Consider the following 21898-nt stretch of genomic DNA (forward strand, 5'->3'; position numbering starts at 1 on the left):
TGGTCGGTTCCGCGGCGTTTGCGAACGCAGCTTACGTGGGTACTACAAGGAAATCGAAGCCGTTGCGGCCGTTGCGTCGTTTGCGAGAAAGAGCCGATTGACTCGGTATAAGGCAGTTCATTCAACGGCGAATTGATTTTATGCAGTATGGCGTTACAGAGGGATTAAGAAACTAACGCCGTAGAAAAAGGTACGTGCGATCTCTTTGTTTTTTACGTTACTTGCCGGAACTGTTCTACGCGTGTGTGTATGGTCTCTTCATGCGGTCGGACATGTTCCAAAATTTCTAAGGAGTAGAGATCACGCTTGCAATTTGTTCCCATAACAGCATATTTTGGAGTTGGAGAGCTTACTCCGAGATACCTCGCCGTGGCTCGCCAAGAGATACGAGTTTATTTGTCGAGTCAATTCACGTTTACCTGAAAAAAGAATTATTGATGGTTAATTTCGGCGGCAATATAGTACATTTTATTGCTGTATTACCATCGTATCGCTCACGTATTATTTTTCTTAATTATTTTCCGTACATTTGCGACGCGGTGAATAATCTGTCTGATCACTGAATTAGACAAAATTAAGCTATACTTTAGCACTAGAATATTTAAACGCGTAAAAAAAATTAATATTAAAAAAAAAAATTTTATACGCGAAATTGAATTAAATATTCTCTATAACGTTTGTCGCATGGTAAATTCCCACCAATGGTCGATCCCTCTGATAATTTTATATTTTCGCTAGAAAACACTTGCAGTCATGTCTCTCCCACCGTATTTGTTGAGCCCAAATCCATGGGCCACAATGATGGCCCAGCAACAAGCCCAACAAATAGCAGCTCAAGTACATGCTCAGGCTGCTGCACATGCACAGGCTGCCCATCATGCTCATATGCAGGCTATAGCTGGGCCACCACTGCCTCAGATACCTAAGCAGCCAGAAGTCCTGTCAGAAGATAAACTTCAGGAGAAAGGTAATATTCCTTACTAATAATTGTAATTACATTGTACTGTTTAAATCTTTTTTTTTTTTTTAATATATAACTTTAAATATAACAATATATCTGGTTATTTTAGCACAAAAATGGCAGCAACTGCAATCAAAACGATTTGCCGAAAAGAGAAAATTCGGCTTTGTGGACGCTCAGAAGGAAGATATGCCAGCTGAGCATATACGAAAAATTATTAGAGATCATGGGGATATGAGCAGTCGAAAATATCGGCATGACAAGCGTGTTTATTTGGGGTAAATTATATATTTTTAATTGTCATAATACAAAACTATATAGATAGTGTTTTTTATTAATAATTTTTATTAATAAATTTTATTAGTGCATTGAAATATATGCCACATGCTGTTATGAAACTGCTGGAAAATATGCCTATGCCCTGGGAACAAATAAGAGATGTAAAGGTTTTGTATCATATTACCGGAGCTATAACATTCGTCAATGAAATTCCTTGGGTTATAGAACCTGTGTACATAGCTCAATGGGGGTAAGATAAATATTTTTTTTTTATTTAATACGTAAAATAAATTAGAAATTTATACGAAAATTTTTAATATCTTTCAGCACCATGTGGATTATGATGAGGCGAGAGAAAAGAGACCGTAGGCATTTTAAAAGAATGAGATTTCCACCTTTCGACGACGAGGAACCTCCTCTAGATTACGCGGATAACGTTTTGGATGTTGAACCATTAGAAGCTATACAAATCGAACTTGATTCGGAGGAAGACGAATCAGTTGCGTCATGGTTTTACGAACATAAGCCTTTAGTTGGAACGAAGTAAGTCGTTTGAGTGTACTGAAAAAAAAAATTATTTTTATATTTAATACGTTGTATCGACATATTTATTTTTTAATGATGAAAAGCGTAGGGGTCCTGAAATCAACTGGACATGTGAGTTGACAACTGGATTGTTGCGCGTCATTAAATTGGATGCAAAAACTATTCAGTTGGAAAAATGCTGTGCTGACGACACTCTTAACGATAGAATTTATTTACTACATAAATAATGCAGAATTTTAACGATAAAACATATTACAGGCATGTTAATGGATCCACATATCGAAGATGGAACTTGACACTTCCGCAAATGGCCACTTTGTATCGCTTGGCTAATCAATTGTTAACCGACTTGGTGGATCAAAATTTCTTTTACCTGTTTGATCCTAAATCATTCTTTACTGCAAAGGCCCTGAATATGGCTATCCCTGGAGGACCTAAATTCGAACCATTGGTAAAAGATTCAAATGCTGCTGATGAAGATTGGAACGAATTTAACGATATAAATAAAATAATTATCAGACAGCCTATTAGAACGGAATATAGGATTGCATTTCCATATTTGTACAACAATATGCCTCACTTTGTCCATCTTTCGTGGTTAGTAATATATATATATTTTTTTTTTTATATATCATTATTGAATTTTTACACATTCCACACTAGTTTAAAGATCTTAAATTAGTATGTACAGATCTTACTAGCGGTGTGGTAGAAAAAATCTAGTGATTGTTATTCGTATCTTTTATTAAGAGCATAAAAAGAAACCGCTGACATCACTTACACGATTTACATACTGTTTTAAATAAATTTATTATATATGATTTTATACGTTCCGTATATTCTCAATTTAATATGTTAACAGGTATCACGCACCGAATGTCGTATATATAAAAACTGAAGATCCAGATTTGCCTGCATTCTATTTTGATCCATTAATTAATCCGATCTCTCATAGAAATTCATTAAAAGTAAGTTTTTAACTATAAGCTTATATCTGAATATATACATATTTTTGTATTATTAATTTATTAATTTTTTTTTATAGACGATAGAACCACAAATCGAAGATGATGAAGATTTTATTTTATCTGGTGAAGTGCAACCGTTTCTTCAAGAGATACCGCTTTACACCGATAACACAGCGAATGGAATAGCGCTTTTATGGGCACCAAGGCCATTTAACACACGTTCCGGTAGAACGAGAAGAGCCATCGATATCCCATTAGTCAAGTCGTGGTACAGAGAGCATTGTCCGCCTGGCCAACCTGTGAAAGTGCGAGTCAGTTACCAAAAATTGCTTAAGTACTTTGTACTTAACGCTTTGAAGCACAGACCACCGAAACCGCAGAAAAAACGTTATTTATTCCGTTCGTTTAAATCAACCAAGTTCTTCCAGACGACGACAATAGATTGGGTGGAAGCTGGTCTGCAAGTTTGTCGTCAAGGATATAACATGTTGAATTTATTGATACATCGGAAAAATCTGAACTATCTCCATTTAGATTATAATTTTAATTTGAAACCTGTCAAAACGCTTACAACGAAAGAAAGAAAGAAATCGCGTTTTGGTAACGCGTTTCATTTATGTCGTGAAATTCTTCGTTTGACTAAACTTATTATCGATTCTCATGTACAATATCGACTAAATAATGTTGATGCTTTTCAACTTGCAGATGGATTACAATATATTTTTGCACACGTTGGTCAATTGACCGGCATGTATCGATACAAATATAAATTAATGCGACAGATTAGGATGTGCAAGGATTTAAAACATCTGATTTATTACCGTTTTAATACCGGCCCGGTTGGCAAAGGGCCTGGGTGTGGATTCTGGGCACCTGGCTGGCGCGTCTGGCTATTTTTCATGAGAGGCATTACTCCACTGTTAGAGAGATGGCTTGGTAATTTATTGTCGAGACAATTCGAAGGTCGTCACTCGAAAGGTGTGGCAAAAACAGTAACGAAGCAACGAGTTGAATCGCATTTTGATCTTGAATTGCGAGCATCCGTCATGCACGACATAGTGGACATGATGCCCGAAGGAATAAAGCAAAATAAAGCGCGAACTATTCTTCAACATTTGAGCGAGGCTTGGCGTTGTTGGAAAGCAAATATTCCGTGGAAGGTGCCAGGTTTGCCAAGTCCGATCGAGAATATGATATTGCGTTACGTCAAGATGAAAGCTGACTGGTGGACGAACACTGCTCATTACAATCGAGAGAGAATTCGACGTGGTGCTACAGTAGATAAAACCGTATGCAAGAAAAATCTTGGCCGCTTGACGCGTCTCTATTTGAAAGCTGAGCAAGAACGACAGCATAATTATTTAAAAGACGGTCCGTATATATCGCCGGAAGAAGCCGTGGCTATATTTACTACCTCGGTGCATTGGCTGGAGTCCCGAAGGTTTGCACCAATACCTTTTCCGCCTCTGTCTTATAAGCACGATACAAAGTTGCTGATATTAGCTTTGGAACGTTTGAAGGAAGCTTATAGCGTTAAATCTAGATTAAATCAAAGTCAACGAGAAGAATTAGGTTTGATAGAACAAGCGTACGATAATCCACACGAGGCGCTATCCAGAATTAAGAGACATTTACTGACACAGCGAGCTTTCAAAGAGGTTGGCATTGAATTCATGGATCTTTACAGTCATTTAATTCCCGTATACGACGTAGAGCCTCTTGAGAAAATCACGGATGCTTATCTCGATCAATATCTGTGGTATGAGGCAGATAAAAGGCGATTATTTCCACCATGGGTTAAACCGGCAGACACAGAACCGCCGCCGCTTCTCGTTTACAAATGGTGTCAAGGTATTAATAATCTTCAAGATGTATGGGATGTCAGTGAAGGCGAATGCAATGTTTTACTCGAATCGAAATTTGAGAAATTATATGAGAAGATCGATCTTACGCTGCTTAACAGACTGTTGCGTCTGATAGTCGATCATAATATCGCCGATTATATGACTGCGAAAAATAACGTAGTTATTAATTATAAAGATATGAATCATACTAACAGCTATGGCATTATTAGAGGATTGCAATTCGCATCTTTTATCGCTCAATATTATGGATTGGTGTTAGATTTGCTCGTTTTAGGCCTTCAACGAGCTAGTGAAATGGCTGGCCCGCCGCAAATGCCGAACGATTTTTTGACGTTCCAGGATGTCGCCTCTGAAACGGCGCATCCCATTCGATTATATTGTCGCTATGTCGATCGAATACATCTGTTCTTACGTTTCTCTGCCGATGAAGCTAGAGATCTTATTCAGCGTTATCTCACTGAGCATCCCGATCCGAATAATGAGAACATTGTCGGATATAACAATAAAAAATGTTGGCCACGAGATGCTCGTATGAGATTAATGAAGCACGATGTGAATCTGGGCCGGGCAGTTTTTTGGGATATCAAGAATCGATTACCGCGTTCCACCACCACTATTCAATGGGAAAACAGTTTCGTCAGTGTTTATAGCAAAGATAATCCAAATTTATTATTTAACATGAGTGGCTTTGAATGCAGAATTTTGCCCAAGTGTAGAACGACACATGAGGAGTTCACGCATCGAGACGGCGTCTGGAATCTTCAGAACGAAATCACGAAAGAGAGAACGGCACAATGTTTTCTGCGCGTTGACGACGAGAGCTTACAGCGTTTCCATAATCGCGTCAGGCAAATCTTGATGGCTTCAGGTTCGACGACTTTCACGAAAATCGTGAACAAGTGGAATACTGCATTGATTGGTTTAATGACATATTTCAGAGAGGCAGTTGTAAATACGCAAGAGCTGTTAGATCTGTTAGTAAAGTGCGAGAATAAAATACAAACGCGTATCAAAATTGGATTAAATTCTAAAATGCCTTCGCGTTTTCCACCTGTTGTTTTTTACACGCCAAAGGAACTGGGCGGTCTGGGAATGTTATCGATGGGCCACGTATTAATACCGCAATCAGATTTGAGGTGGTCGAAACAAACCGATGTAGGCATCACTCACTTCCGTTCGGGTATGAGCCACGACGAAGATCAACTAATTCCAAACTTGTATCGTTACATACAGCCATGGGAATCGGAATTTATCGATTCTCAACGCGTCTGGGCGGAGTACGCTCTGAAGCGGCAAGAAGCAAATGCTCAGAATCGCAGGCTCACTTTAGAAGATCTTGAAGACAGCTGGGATCGTGGCATTCCGAGAATAAATACGCTATTTCAAAAAGATCGGCACACGTTAGCTTATGACAAAGGCTGGCGCATTCGTACGGAATTTAAACAATATCAAGTATTGAAGCAGAATCCGTTTTGGTGGACTCATCAGCGTCACGATGGCAAATTGTGGAATTTAAATAACTATCGTACCGATATGATTCAAGCGCTTGGCGGTGTCGAAGGCATTTTGGAACACACTCTCTTTAAAGGCACTTATTTTCCAACGTGGGAAGGTCTGTTTTGGGAGAAAGCTTCCGGTTTCGAAGAGTCGATGAAATATAAAAAGCTGACTAACGCTCAACGTTCCGGTCTCAATCAGATTCCCAATCGTCGATTTACTTTGTGGTGGTCACCTACGATTAACCGAGCCAACGTATACGTTGGTTTTCAGGTCCAGTTAGATCTGACAGGAATATTTATGCACGGAAAAATACCGACTCTGAAGATTTCATTGATTCAGATATTCCGCGCTCACTTGTGGCAAAAAGTACACGAATCTATCGTGATGGATCTCTGTCAAGTGTTCGATCAAGAATTAGACGCGCTAGAAATTGAAACTGTACAGAAGGAAACGATACATCCGCGAAAATCTTATAAAATGAATTCTTCATGCGCGGATATTCTATTATTTTCAGCTTACAAATGGAATGTATCCCGCCCGTCTCTTCTCGCCGATTCTAAAGATGTAATGGATAATACGACCACGCAAAAATATTGGATTGATGTTCAGCTAAGATGGGGCGACTACGATTCACATGACATCGAGCGGTACGCTCGTGCGAAATTCCTTGATTATACTACAGATAACATGTCCATTTATCCGTCACCCACAGGTCTTTTAATAGCAATTGATCTGGCATATAATTTACATAGCGCCTATGGAAATTGGTTCCCCGGCTGCAAGCCGCTTATACAGCAAGCTATGGCAAAGATTATGAAAGCGAATCCAGCTTTGTACGTGCTACGTGAACGTATTCGAAAAGCATTGCAATTATACTCGTCAGAACCGACAGAGCCTTATCTCTCCTCGCAAAATTACGGCGAGCTTTTCTCAAATCAAATTATATGGTTCGTTGACGACACAAATGTATATCGCGTAACAATTCATAAAACATTTGAAGGTAATTTAACAACGAAGCCGATAAACGGCGCAATTTTCATCTTTAATCCACGCACGGGGCAACTCTTCTTGAAGATTATTCACACTTCTGTCTGGGCGGGACAAAAGCGTTTAGGTCAATTGGCAAAATGGAAAACCGCTGAAGAAGTTGCTGCGTTGATTCGTTCTCTGCCAGTAGAAGAACAACCGAAACAAATTATCGTCACCAGAAAAGGGATGTTAGATCCATTGGAAGTGCATTTACTCGACTTTCCTAATATAGTTATCAAGGGATCTGAGTTGCAGTTACCGTTCCAAGCATGTCTTAAAGTAGAGAAATTTGGTGATCTCATTTTAAAGGCAACTGAACCACAGATGGTGCTTTTTAATCTTTATGACGACTGGTTAAAGACCATCTCGTCTTACACCGCATTCTCGCGATTAATTTTGATTTTACGCGCTCTGCACGTTAACACTGAAAGAACTAAAGTTGTTCTTAAACCTGATAAAACCACCATCACCGAACCGCATCACATATGGCCGTCGTTGACTGACGATGAATGGATTAAAGTGGAAGTGCAACTTAAAGATTTAATTCTCGCAGATTACGGCAAAAAGAACAACGTCAATGTCGCCTCGCTCACGCAATCTGAGATCCGTGATATTATTTTGGGTATGGAAATAAGCGCGCCGTCCGCGCAACGGCAACAGATCGCCGAAATTGAGAAACAAACTAAAGAGCAGAGCCAGTTGACTGCAACTACCACACGAACGGTGAACAAGCACGGCGACGAGATCATTACCGCAACCACGTCTAATTATGAGACGCAAACTTTCAGCTCGAAGACCGAATGGCGAGTACGTGCGATTTCAGCAACCAATCTTCATTTAAGAACGAATCATATTTACGTTTCATCCGACGATATTAAAGAGACCGGCTATACTTATATTTTACCTAAAAATGTGCTCAAAAAGTTTGTCACTATTTCCGATCTGCGAGCGCAAATAGCTGGATATTTATACGGCATCAGTCCACCTGATAATCCTCAGGTAATTGTTAAATTTTATTATTTCTATTTAAAATATTTAATACTTTATTTATAAGTATATATATATTAAAAATTTAATTTATTTTTGATTTAATTTTATTTTAAATTTATTTATATTTATTATATTAATTATTATATTATTATATTACTAATATTATATTAAATTAATTTATTTATAAATTTATTAAATTTAGTAGTTATTTATCGTAATTTATTTTAATTTTGCGTTTTCTTTGTGCATTAGGTAAAAGAAATAAGATGTATTGTCATGGCACCGCAGTGGGGAACTCACCAGACAGTTCATTTGCCTAATACGTTACCGAATCATCAGTATTTAAAGGAGATGGAACCATTAGGATGGATACACACGCAACCAAATGAATTACCACAACTATCACCACAGGATATATCCACTCACGCTCGAATTATGGCTGAAAATTCCATTTGGGACGGTGAAAAAACCATCGTTATCACTTGCAGTTTCACGCCCGGCTCTTGTTCACTCACAGCGTATAAATTAACTCCGAGTGGTTTTGAGTGGGGCAAACAAAACACTGATAAAGGCAACAATCCGAAGGGTTACTTACCTAGCCATTACGAGAAGGTGCAAATGCTTCTGTCCGATCGCTTCCTTGGTTTCTTTATGGTACCCAGTCAAGGCTCGTGGAACTATAATTTCATGGGCGTGAGGCACGATCCTAATATGAAGTATGAGTTACAACTGGCGAATCCAAAGGAATTTTATCATGAAGTGCACAGACCAGCTCACTTCCTCAATTTCTCAAGCTTGGAAGACGGTGACGGAGTCGGAGCCGACCGAGAGGACATGTATGCGTAAAGTGACTCTTTGTGATTTTTGAAAGTGAAAGGAATTAAGGACATGTAAGTGAATATACGTGTTGTGATGTTCTTTATTTTTCATTTTCTCGTCTAATTATCGTATACGTAGACGATTACAAACACATACATGTAATAGTAATTAATACAGATTAAGCCTTTATTACTTAACGATTTCAGACTTCAAGTGAACTCCGTACTTTTATTTTCCTTTGTCATGTTGTCCACTTGATTATCCACATTTTGATTTTATAGGTGCGACTATTAAATGCAGATGTGAATACTAAATATTATGCGAATGTTTGTGATGGCACTTGTACAGGAGTATTCTGTGATCCTATAGAAGCTAACGATAAGTGAAAATGTTCTACATTCTAATAATGTGACAAATGAAATGCAAGGTCCCCCAAAAAAACCTCAGTAATTACACTTTATATTAAATCAACAAAATCTTAAATTAAATAAGAAGACGTGGTCGATTCAAAATCTATTTCAGTGCAAGGATTTTTAAGGTACATAATACTATCACATGTATATGATATAAAATATACGGTTAATATGACACAGGTCAATATTTGCATCGCACATTTGTCGCTTGATAAAATATCTTAAATATTACCTATTCATATAAACATGCGCCTTAAAAAATGTATGTATATATATATATATATATTCATTTTAAATTTGTTTTATAATATTAAACATTTATGCACGCGATGGAAATGTAGACCAGATGTCAATATAATGAAAATAAATATTAAAAAAAAAAATGTAAGATAAATTTGTTTAACGCACGATGGCAATATGCTAGAATTGATGTTAAAACTATTAAAATTATCCGTAGCCTTTTTACTAAAATATTATCAATGATATATTGTAATTCTAAATATTAAAATAAAATTTATATAATATAATGGCATACGGCAGTCAATGTGCATAGTAGATATTCGTTAATTTAATGAGAGCGACAATAGATGCAGATTAATTCAATTAATTTCTTTAATTTTTTTGGATTGCAAAAATAGTATAAAATCCTGCAAGTACATCTTAAAAGAATAAATAGAAAATTATGAAAATTGCTAATTTCGAAGTTTCAAGCAAAGAGATCAATTCAAGCAATGTAAAATAAACGTAATTCTCTAATTATCTAACAGAGAATTAAATTGTAACATTGCATAATGGTTTATTAATTATTTTGATTCAGATAATGGAATTGTTCTTCCACATGGTAATATTAATCAGCCTCGTCAGACGAACTCTTCGCGCGGCAATTTGTTTGCACGTAAGGATTGACCTTTTCTTGCATAGATACCCCTGACGTAGTAGTGCAAGTGCGCGAGGCTGAACTGTGACACCCACTGCGTGTCGAATTTCTAGAAAACAGGCCACGATCCTGGCAACCGAATCGTTTTAAGAGTAACCGCTTGATCTTTTCTTTCCATACGAATATGATGAAGATGATGAGGCCTTGCAGAGTATTTGTCAGATCGGTGAGATACCAAACGTACGGCGGCGCACTCTTGAATAGCCATGATATTATTTCCATAGACCAGTTTATACCCATCACGATGAACAGCTTCAGATATAAATTGAACCTGTGCACAAACGCATTTGTTTTTGGATCATCTATGATTTAGATCTGTTAGAAGAATAAAAAGCAAACGGAAGAGCAAAGTTTCGAGGTAAAAATTTTGTTCAATTTTTCTTAAAACATTTTGAAGAAATGCCATTTACGTTTTTATGATATAGGGACAACCACTTAGATTTTATTCGCACGATCGTTTGTCATTCTTTCGAGAATCACAGGCGTTTTTGAGGAATCTTTTATGCGTGCGCGAGATCGAAGCGGCGGCGATATGTTTGTTGCTTCAAAAGATTTCGTAATTATGAAAGCAAACCACGGCATGGGAAAGTTGCCGTCTAAAAATAATCATCATGTTGGGAACGAGGACCGATCGACACTGCAAAACCGTTTGGTAACGGATACATATCTTTGTATAATCATATTAATATGATTATCAATTCTAAAATCCTTATATACGAACCATTGCTTATTGTCGTCATGACGTCTGCTTTCTGAGCTCCGCAAATGATGAGCCGTGTCCTGCTTGTGGCGCACAATTTTTAGTGCCGTAGAGATAAATAAGCAAATGTTGCAGATAACGGTGACACTCATAGGTCCATAAAAATATATCGCCCTCGCCTCATCCGCTGAAACAAAAAAAAAAAAGAAATTAATTTCACATTTCTATGCGTTGCATTTTGTATACTTCTAATTTTGATTCTCAAGTCTGGACGTATGGTTTAAATAAAATTGTCATTACGATTAATCATAGGTAAACATTCACTTACTATTGAACCAACACTTGGTGAGACCGATCTCCGGTCGGATCAATTCCTTTGGCACGCTGGGAACGAAATCCATGATAGCACAAATGGTCGTGAAAAGTGATGCGCAGCCCCATGCGTAAATCGAGTACATGACAAATTTCTTTCTCTCACGTTGCCCAATGCTTCCTTGCAACGAACGAAACCCTCTGCAAAATATGATTTACATATTACATTGAGCTAGCAACAAGTAGAACAGGTCGTCATGCAAATACACATTAAAATTTATCGCCTTCAGTCGCGGTTCTTGGAACTAGACGACTGTTAAATTTTATTTAATACGTTCTGTGTAAATGCCACAACCATTCCAAGTAAGTAGAATGTAATTATACTATAATTAAAAATTATTAGAATTACTATTCAATGATATTACATATATAATTTTCTATATTTTTTATAGACGCACACAGGTTTAAGAAATGTGTACACAAAGAATTCTTTAGAAATATTTAAAAGCTACATAAAGTATCAGATTGTTCTTTTAATTTTCAAAGAAGTCTTTCTTTCAATCTTATCAATCTTAGCGGTAGGATAGTTCTCAACGCAATTAAGTTAAATAAATAGTATAAAAGTTTTGTGTAAAAAATAGATAATTACTCTTGCAAGATTTTTATATATGCATAATAATTATTTCTTCTTAAATTAATATACTTTTCTTTTGCAGTAATCGATGTCTGATACGAGTATGAAAATGAGAAGTGGAATATGGTATAACTACACGATATAAATGAATACAGCCAACAAAAAATATATGAGAATTTGAATTAAAAGCTGATTATTAACGTGACGTAAACAAATGTAAAGTCCAGTTGAGCCGACGGATGATTCACTCATCCACGAGGACATTGTGTGTATATGTATGCACGTATGTGTGGGTGATAATAATGTGTGCACGGATGATGCGTGGACGCAATAAAGGAGGAAATTAATCCGATTCCAAGTACGATCCGCTGCACGCCCGCCCAACACTCTTGTAATTGATTACAAGACCGGACAATGTGCGTACACAGCAGTCGTCACACCCTTAGGGGTAGTAGGATAGTAGGGTGAAACGGGCTTGGCGACAGCGGGGTCAGTTCATCTCCGCTGCGAGAATGGTAAATAGCGGCACGACAATATCGCGTCATGAAATTTCATTGACACGCGAGAGATAATAAATTACTTTATAGCGTTTCACATGAACGCACATGATGAGAGAAAACGAAATAACAAAAGGATGAGCATCGCGTGTTGCGGACCGACTTTGTACGATTTGTACATACGTACGATTTATATTTATGACGGCATTAAACAGTTGTTAAAATGATCGCCGCAACCGTGAACGATTACATTTATGTACTTATGTTAAGGTCCTTCTTCTCAACTTTATGTAATTAAATTGAAACAATTTATTAATGTAAGCGTACTTGGTACGTATATGCATAAATAACTCGTTTAAACGAGCGTATTTATTTCGCATATACGTAAAGCGCGAACGGCGACGTTTGAGGATACGCTCTGACATTTTCCGTTCACCGAATATTGTTCGAATAACTCTTTGGACCGACGTCCGACCGCGAAGATCAAAATTAACTCGGCCGTGTTTGCACCACGTACGCGCGTCGGTCACGTACCGGATATTAATTCGCGTCCTGTCGCTATCAATTACTTCTAGTGTTTGTCAATTATCAAATTTCTTTACCACAAGCGTCGGATCGAGTGGCGCTTGTGAAAATATTTGGCGAATCAATTAACCCATTTTGACCTAGAATTCGATCTGAAAGCGTTTTATTTTATCTTTGGTAAATTATAATTAATGTTTCAATCATAATTACAATTATATGTTACAGATATATAAATAAGATGACTTTTTTTTTTCAAAAATTAGATTCATCTCTAAACGTTACTTTGACTTGAAGTAAAATGTAATATGGAATATTTTACTGGCTTACCCGAATGTCCACCAAATGTCGAAACACATCACGTTCAGCCAAAAGAAACTTGCCAAAAACGAGAAATGGATGATGAAGGCTGAAACAGTCGAATAAACAAGTATTAATCGCACATTAAAATGCTGGTAATAAGACATGTATTTTTTCGTGAAAGAACAGGTTTACTCGACCTCTCTGCATCAGGAATTGATAGTCAAAAACGGTAAACCTTGACGATAATATACACCGAATTAAAATATCTCGGTTTAAATACTTTGTCAAAATTAAAATTTCAACACAGAAAAAAATAAAAAAAAGAGAGAGAGAAGTTATTTATACAAATGAACGTCGAAGTTAATGTCCAAGTTAATTGTATATCAAAAATTTAAATTTTGTTCGCCATTCGCTTTGTTGTTTCTCTTTTAATTTTTACATTCAAATTAAGTAAAAAAAAAAAAAAAAGAATAATTAATACTCGACAAGTCTAAGAATTATACGTTGCGTTTATTGTTTTATTATATGCTGTACCAAATGTAATGCAGACGGTATGCGATATTGCAGTCGATCTGTCGAGCTGAATTACTGCGAGGAACGTGTACGCGACGAACAATGAGCCAACGTATCCACGTAGCGTGTAGCCGTGCATGTTCCGAAGTTCCGGCAGTACGGAATACACGACGAATGTCGCCAGTAAGCATGGCATAGATATTAATACACCGACTGGATAATACACGACGGCGTTCTCCTCCAGATTGATGGGTAAGTCTTCTTTAAAACAGACTGCTATGTCGTACTTATTTTTATTTTCTAAGATGACGAGGCAATATGATTTGACGAACATTTCACTTTCAGTTGCGTACGGTCTGTACAGAGAACCATTGTCGAGGAACATGTACTGATCAGACAGACTTAAATCAGGGTCAAGCAGATATCGATCAAATTTACACGGATTGTAAACGGCCAGCAAAAATACCTGGTCCAGCGTCTTACCAGTCCTCTCCGTCGTATCATTCATTGTGTATACCTCTGGTAAGGGAATGTGATTGTTCCCAGGTCTACATTTGTCGTTAATAAAGCGATCGCCGGGAGGACAGCATAGCAGAATGCAAGTACTATTTTTGCACGTTTCGTAAGGAACAACGATTTTCTTATCATCGTGATAAAACCGCTCACTGAGCTCGTACAACGTTAAGTTACTCCCGTCTTCGATTTGCATCAAGTTCTCGCCAAATTCGTGCGACGTGGAATTGTCATCGGTCTTTGTAAAATTCGCACGAAGCTCCATCAGCATTTTATCGCCTTCGTGATTTTCCGTAGATTGCACATGAATATCGTACTGCATTGTTCCATTATTTTTGCGCTCGTCACTTGTGGAATTATTATGAAGCTCGTATTGTACGTCGTCGTTCCCGGTAGAGTTTTCACGCTTATTATATCGCATCGTTTCTGCATCATTACTACGACTCGTAATAGTAACAGGTTGAATCTTATATTGTATTGTAGAATTACTCCGCTCATCGTCGCCTGCCGTGGAATTCCCCCGCAATTCGGAGAAGGAAGTAGCAAATAAAAGTATACAACACCAGAGTGCGAGGTTTCGCCGATACATCGCCGATAGTTCACACGACTTCACTGAACTGTTTAAATCTTTTCCTTTCTAGTCAGATATCTGACAACCACAACGATATCGCAAAACTACGGAAACGAGAATCCGCGCGATATCATTAGTTCCTGACGATTCAGCCGCGGCAGCAACGCTTTTACTCGAAGGACGAACCTGTTTCGCAACAAATGCCGTACAAAAAAAATGGTGAAGAAGAAGATACCTCGTTAATGCAGGTCCTCTTTCAGGCAAGAAATAGCATAACCAAGAAAATCCTTTCAAAGGTAAATCCTAAAAGTCGTTCTTCGGTGCGTGTAGTTTTGAAAACATGCGGCATGACGTGAACACTCGCGTTTTACATTTATTTGTGTTAAGGGTTTTTAGTACTTCCACAAGTCTAAAATATACGAGCTTCCGGCTTGCTTCGCAGCAACCATAATGAGTCATTACGATTTACGAAAACTTTGGTTTACACTTCACTTTTCAATGATGTGATTTAAAAAAAGAAATCCTAATAAATTTACGACCGATCTTTGAGTTTTGTGAAAACGAATATAATATATAATTTTATTAAGTCCTATATAAATTAAAATAATATCTATTTTCTATCAAAATAAAAAGATAAAAGAAGCAGCTGAGCTTGAGTGCAAAACTAGAATAAAAGCAAGCTAAAAAAAAAAAATAATAACTTTAATATGCAATTAATTAATTTCTTGTACGTTACAGAACATTGACTGTTTTATCAAACTGAGTAATGAACAATTTCAATATATTATAATAAATTACTCAAGCATATAGATACTTGCAGAAAAAGCAGAGATATTATGAAAGCATTTAGAAAGTTGTCACGTATTAGCGTAAGCAGATCTCTCAATTATTTCACAGGATTTCTAAAACCACTCCATCCGCTTTAACGTAGTCTCTAGAAGATATGCAATGCATCATGCACTTATGATATAACATTTAATGTGTGTGCAAACGAATCACACAAGAATTATCATGAATCAGAAATCAACAACAAAGATATCCGATGCACAATAAAAGATAAACTCCGCCGAATAATTTTATAAATTCATTTAAAGTTTGATATTAATTTTTAATTTTTTTTTTGCAGCAAAGTAAATAGAAGATGATAAAATTCGCATCGTTCTATGAATATACCGGATATGATGCAGATGCCGTATGGAATTTGTTCCTGTGGGGTCAGCTGCAACACCCCCAGCATGCTGTACGCCAGGGCCAGGCAACCGACGTAGCCGCGCAACGTCCAGCCGTGCAGATTCCTCAGGTCGGGCAGCAACCAGTAGACAACATATGTGGCAACCAAGAACGGGACAGACGCGAGCATCCCGAAAGAATATATGACTTCGCCGTCATTGTCCAAGACGGTTCCGGTCGGAGGTGCTTCTTCACAAAAAAACACCAGGTATTCCGGATACTGGTAATGATCCACCCGTGCTAGGCAGTACTGATGATAGTCGAGAATACGGTCTTCCGGCTTTTCAGACAACGGTTGTAATACAGAACCATTGGACAGCAGGTACCATTTTTCTTCTTCGTACATATACGGATTTAAAGAGTATCGCTTCGCGCCGGCACACGGATTCCATATTTTTAAATCGAAGTATTCATTGGTTGCAGTGACGTTCGCTGGTGCAAGATCCGTCTCGTAGATCGTCGGCAGCTGCACCGCTTCTGTCCCGTTCATGGCCATCTCCACACAGTTGTTTTCTTTGAGGAAAGTGCCGACGGGACAGCATAGCGATACGCGGGGCTTTCCGGAGCCATCACCATCGATGTTGGTTGTTTTCTAGGAGTAGAGAGCCAGAGGGAACGGAGACTAATATTGTTAACTTGCGATCGGAAATGAGCAGAAAGAAACCAAATGCCATGAGTCTTTACGTCTTACGCATAAAATATTAAATTTTCAAAGATCGTTTATTCGCTCTTAAAAAAATTACCTTTATTTGATCGCGGACACCTTGTATATAATACGTGTATAATCTTTTATACAAGGCATATGCATAGCAGAATCAACTATCGACGCTCTTTTTGCTTGTGGTATATTTTTTATCAGAAAGTTATTTTATTTTTAGGTCCATACTGCGCAATGGAATTTTACTGATGACTGTATCCAATATATTACTCAACATTTTAACATTGGTTCCTTTCCGCATATTACATCCAATTACAGTTAATACGAGAAATTGAGCCCAAGACATCATATGAATTAAGTCAATTACAAATGAACAAATTATTGCAAGTACTTTGCGGATTAACATTTACGTAATTTATGTTTCGTACATTTATATATTAATTGCTTTACCTAATTTTGTTACGTTTTGATTACAGTTACATTTAATCAAGCTTAATTTTGAAGATGCAAAATTCTCCCGGAGGTCTTTATTAATCATGTCACGCAAACGATTAGTAAATTAATTCTGACATTATACTCAAGAAACTCACTATATTCAATCATTATAGAAAACGCTATAGGCATTAAATATCATTAAGGTAAGCATATTATGAGACCTGTGACTAAAGCAACACGAATCGGTCTCATCGACAAATTCCAAATACGACATACGTAGTGTGTGCAATCGAACTTGAAATTATCTCTACCTCTAGATAAACACGAGGGGTGATAACGTGTTCCTTCCATGATTCCTCTGGCTCTTCCTCAACCTGGACGCTCTTGAGAGCGGCGGGCGCAATCAAGATCGCAAGAAACGCGACGAACTCGGCTGTTCTCAGATGCCGTTTCATTATGTACTAATTTAACAAGGCTGCTACTAAACGGAGCAATTATCGTCGCCGCCTCTCAACGTTATCGGCCTGCGGAAGCTTACTCAGTACCACAAGAAAGGGCAAATAGGAGAAAGGGAGAGAGACAAATTAACACGATGACTTTAAACAAATGTAGTAAGTCCCTCACTCTCTCTATCTTTTTCTCGCGCTTTTCCTCCTAAAATAATAGAACACAACCAATCTCTGATTACTCGTTAATCTTACTACGTCTCACTGCGTTTCGTGCGTGTGTACTGTTGTTGGACCAATCGAACGAAAGTGATAAAGAGTACAAACTGTAATCGGTATGTAAAAAAAAAAAAGAAATATATATCACGTAGCAGTTTATACAAGAATTTTGACTATATTCCGACTATATTCATTACCAAAAGCTGAAAATATACACGTTATACTGTTAAATTTCAATATTCGCAAACGATTACATTTCGAAAATAATCGTAAAGATTTTGCAAATTAAAAAAATTAATTACGCACATAAATATATGAAATATGTATAATCATGCATTCTATGTACATAAGATTTGATCCCTTTTTGTCATATTTTAGTTTTGAGAAACCAAATTAATTAATTGATAATTTAAGTACACAAATGTAGACAAGTTTTAATACAACTACCATGAAATGTGCACCCAATTAAACGTGTAAATGTGTGAATGATGATCTCAAAGCATCTGTACTCGTATTTGTACGATTAAACATTTAAACATACAATTCATTATTGGAGGTAATGAATGTACAGTGAGGACAATCAATTATATTGCGCGATTTTGTTAAATAAGCAATCTGATGTGAAAAATATTTTTTACCTGCTATATAACGTTTCCAAAAAAATATTCTATTATTACGTATTCCATAAATATTATTCTAATAATTCAACAAGCAATGATTACAGCGACCCGCTATTAAAAGAGGAACGTATATTCTAATACGTCAGAAAGATTTACGTCAATCGAATTTATCAACGTATGTGACGTAACGTAATTAGATGTTTATCCAACCAAAGAGAATGGAATATACGTGAGAAGAAGCCAAACTCCCACACGTTCTCTTCTGTCTTCGTAAGTAAATTCTTGAAACAAATGAAAAATCCATCCGGATGCAAATATAACACTGTTATCACTAACGACGATGGTGACTTTTTAGCTATCTCTCACTAAATTCGATAAACCTGACACTGCGTCTGGCACCGTCGCGATTTTTCCTGATTCCTAATGACAGACGAAGGAAGAGCATGCAAGAAACGCATATACTCGCACGAGCAACGAGACGAGACTACCAGACAACGAACCGGCAACGTTAGAGGAACAGGCTACCTGCTGGGAAGCCGCGTATACAGGGCGGTTCGAAAGAAGAAAAAAAAGATTCATTCAGTAATTCTACTACCTACAAATGGTAGCTGAGCCAATCCAGCGGCAATATAAATTTAGACACTCGGCTTACATGTTCTGCAGTGAAGAAGCATTACAATTTCGACTTGGAAAACTAAGAGCTGCTCTCTGCGAACGATCGATACAGATGAGAGAGCGGCCAAAATTTTAAGAGCACCAGGTGTTACTTTGTGTATGGCCAAAAGATTTATCTTTGAAGAGCTATTCATCGGTAATGCGTGAGAATAGAAAAAGTCTCTCGCCAGCCCTCGACGGCTTATCCTTTCTCGGTCATGTCGCAACGAGACTAGGAAAAGAAAAAAAATTATTTAAGAATCAACAGATTGCTGAAATTGGAATAATGTAATTGTATCACGTTTCGCTGTTACTCGCGCATACTTTTATCTCACCCTATAAACGCTCGATGACGCTTGACCAATGCGGACGTACAGAATAAAATGTTATACGTGAAAACCGGTTTACACTTGCCGTTCGTATCTTGCATTAACCCATTGGGGGGGAAATCATTACCATTTGTTTTACGGGAAATCGAAGATAAGGATAGCTCGAGAGGCGCCAGGAAAGGTTTTTTAGTTCAAACTTACATTTTCCTTGTTAAAATCCCTCGATTGTACTTTCCTCAAAATATACCGTTGAGACGTGAATATTAAAAATTAAGTTGTGTTAGGGAGCATGGGATATGTATAGCTCTTGTATCATTGCTAATCACGATGATATCGGAATTGCGTGTACGGAGAAAAAGGCACGTTCGTGTGTTGATTCATGTGATATATCTATTTCTGCTTCGTATTAATGGGTGGAATAGTGATAACGCATTTCGCACATGATAACACACACATTTGCGCTTATTTATAATGCAATTTAAAAAGTCAAATAATCCCTATATCATAAATATATTTATATATTATATATATTACACATAAAATTATTTATATGTATATACATATACTATATAATTTTAATGTAGTAAAAAAATTTAATATCAAAGATTCTTCTATAATTTGTATTTATCTAAATTATATAAGTTTTCATTTATCTAATATTTTTATGGCCCATGTTTAATTTTTTCCTCGCGGTTTTATCTTCATATATTACGAATGAATTAATCTAATTGATGACTAAGCCTACAACTTCGTAACCATGAATATAAATCATGATTTACATATATCTTTTTTAGACTTATTAGCCGATAATTTTATCTATGAGAATTAATTTTAAAAGCAAGAAGACGCAAGTATAAATGAAAATCTTTATATAAAAGGAAAAAAAAAAATGTATGAAGATAAAATATTCTTGATAATATCTCGTTTATCTAAATGCGTGAAATACTAATATGAAATAAATCACTGTTCCTTCTTTCTCGTAGAAATAATGCAACAATTTCAAAAAGAATTTATGAACTATTCATTCATTGCTAAAAATATCCAAATATCGCATGCAAAGTGTGAATAATCGTTACATTACAGTAATTATTTAATTAAAGTATCGTATTATCATTTGCATGTAGATGGTTTTTCACGATACTATTCCCAAGATTGTCATTCTGCGCAGAAAGTAAAATAGCGTAGAACACGTAGTCATCCACATTTGTTTCGAAAGTCGGCATACCGGCTCGACTACAGCTGTTGTTTTAATTAATTTTTTTACGCACAAAGCGCAATTATTAAATCTTTCCCATGTTATACAGTAAAATAAGAATGCTGCAAATTATTTTGAGCTATACGAAAGTTGTGCCGAAGTTTGCGATCGCGGCCGATTAACCGCGGCTGAAATTACTAAAGTGTCGATTATAATGAGTACGTAAAGAGGCTGCTTACCCGTGGTGAAGCATAACAAGGGTATCGGAACCATGTAAATGTAGTTTGCCAAAATCAGGAAGACGTAGCCAACGATTAAGCAGATGACGTAGCACATGAGAGTCTTGCCGTAGAGGTTCCTCAACTCGGGAATAATCGCGTACACCAGGAAAGTGGCGACCAGAAACGGGATAGACACTATGATGCCCACGCGATAATGTGCTGCGTACGTATCTTCGTTTGATCCCGCGATATCCGCCGTGTAGCATACTAAAATGCCAATTCGATCGACGGTCAATTTCCAATCGATGCAATAATTCCAGAATGGATAGAGCTTCCCATCAACGTCGACGAGACTACCGTTCGCCTGCAGGACAATCGTATCTTCGTCGTACTCGTCGGGATTGAGATCGAACACGGTGTCAGGGCAGATATTATCCTGCACCAAAAGGAAGTGCTGATTCAACTTATTAATGTGCTGAATCTCCTCGCTCATTTGGTGCCGCAACAAGCGCAAGTCCGGCGTTCTGGCTTCCGTGTCCTCCGACGACGTGCCGTTCTGGAGCATTTTCTGGCAAGTCGGATTCTCTTTTAAATCCCTGTTCCGGAGGACCTCGTCATTGCGGCAGCATTTCCTAAGGCAATTGCGCAATCTGCAGATGCAGCCGTAAGTGACGTTGCCGTCGGTCCAGCGTAATTCGGCCGGGTACTCGACGCCGTCGTGGAAGATGCTGCCGTTGTTCTTCGGGGACCGCGACGCCGTTTTGTCAGTGCCATTGTGAAGATCGAGGACCACACTGAGCGACGGCGAGCAGCGCGGATCGTTCCTCAAAGACGACGGGCTGTCGTTGGCTGTTAAAAGGCCGCATGTAGCGAGAAGGACCGCCAAATTAAAACTTGCGGAGCGGCCGCGCATCGCGACAAGGGCGTCGAAGAGCGTAAACTATTCGGAAACCCGCCGCGACGATCATCCACGGTGACTCCGCTTCGCGCCCGGCGTTCGGCGCCCGGCACATCTGCGT

The 21898-nt window shown here is 37.7% G+C and overlaps 2 protein-coding genes across 5 annotated transcripts; one reads left to right on the plus strand and one right to left on the minus strand.

Moving 5' to 3' along the window:
• Positions 1-12: 12 nt before the first annotated feature.
• Prp8 (pre-mRNA processing factor 8) lies at positions 13-20472 on the plus strand. 2 transcript variants are annotated; one of them, XR_011547025.1, is made up of 18 exons: positions 13-190; positions 739-967; positions 1071-1239; positions 1326-1490; positions 1568-1783; positions 2045-2383; positions 2649-2754; positions 2832-8147; positions 8391-9028; positions 9239-10959; positions 11320-11682; positions 12036-13152; positions 13239-13504; positions 13843-14040; positions 14134-15168; positions 15999-16424; positions 16526-18750; positions 18836-20472. XR_011547025.1 is itself a non-coding variant. In XM_070670550.1 (9 exons), exons 2-9 carry the CDS (start codon positions 754-756, stop codon positions 8982-8984), a joined length of 7119 nt encoding a protein of 2372 aa, XP_070526651.1. In that variant the 5' UTR covers positions 13-190; positions 739-753; the 3' UTR covers positions 8985-9154. The 2 variants fall into 2 exon arrangements, 1 of the variants encoding a protein (XP_070526651.1); XM_070670550.1 differs by lacking the exons at positions 9239-10959; positions 11320-11682; positions 12036-13152; ... (4 more) ...; positions 16526-18750; positions 18836-20472 and having other exon boundaries at positions 8391-9154.
• Positions 9040-21807, minus strand: LOC139110646 (G-protein coupled receptor Mth2). 3 transcript variants are annotated; one of them, XM_070670558.1, is made up of 6 exons: positions 17507-17650; positions 16046-16694; positions 13303-13381; positions 11336-11520; positions 11029-11194; positions 9040-10578 (listed from the first exon to the last, which is right to left on the minus strand). In XM_070670558.1, exons 1-6 carry the CDS (start codon positions 17648-17650, stop codon positions 10218-10220), a joined length of 1584 nt encoding a protein of 527 aa, XP_070526659.1. In that variant the 3' UTR covers positions 9040-10217. The 3 variants fall into 3 exon arrangements, with proteins under 3 accessions (XP_070526659.1, XP_070526658.1, XP_070526657.1); XM_070670557.1 differs by lacking the exons at positions 16046-16694; positions 17507-17650 and adding an exon at positions 20898-21807; XM_070670556.1 differs by lacking the exons at positions 16046-16694; positions 17507-17650 and adding an exon at positions 13810-14890.
• Positions 21808-21898: the final 91 nt, after the last annotated feature.

The sequence above is a fragment of the Cardiocondyla obscurior genome, linkage group LG21, assembly GCF_019399895.1.
Source record: "Cardiocondyla obscurior isolate alpha-2009 linkage group LG21, Cobs3.1, whole genome shotgun sequence".
NCBI lineage: Eukaryota > Metazoa > Arthropoda > Insecta > Hymenoptera > Formicidae > Cardiocondyla > Cardiocondyla obscurior.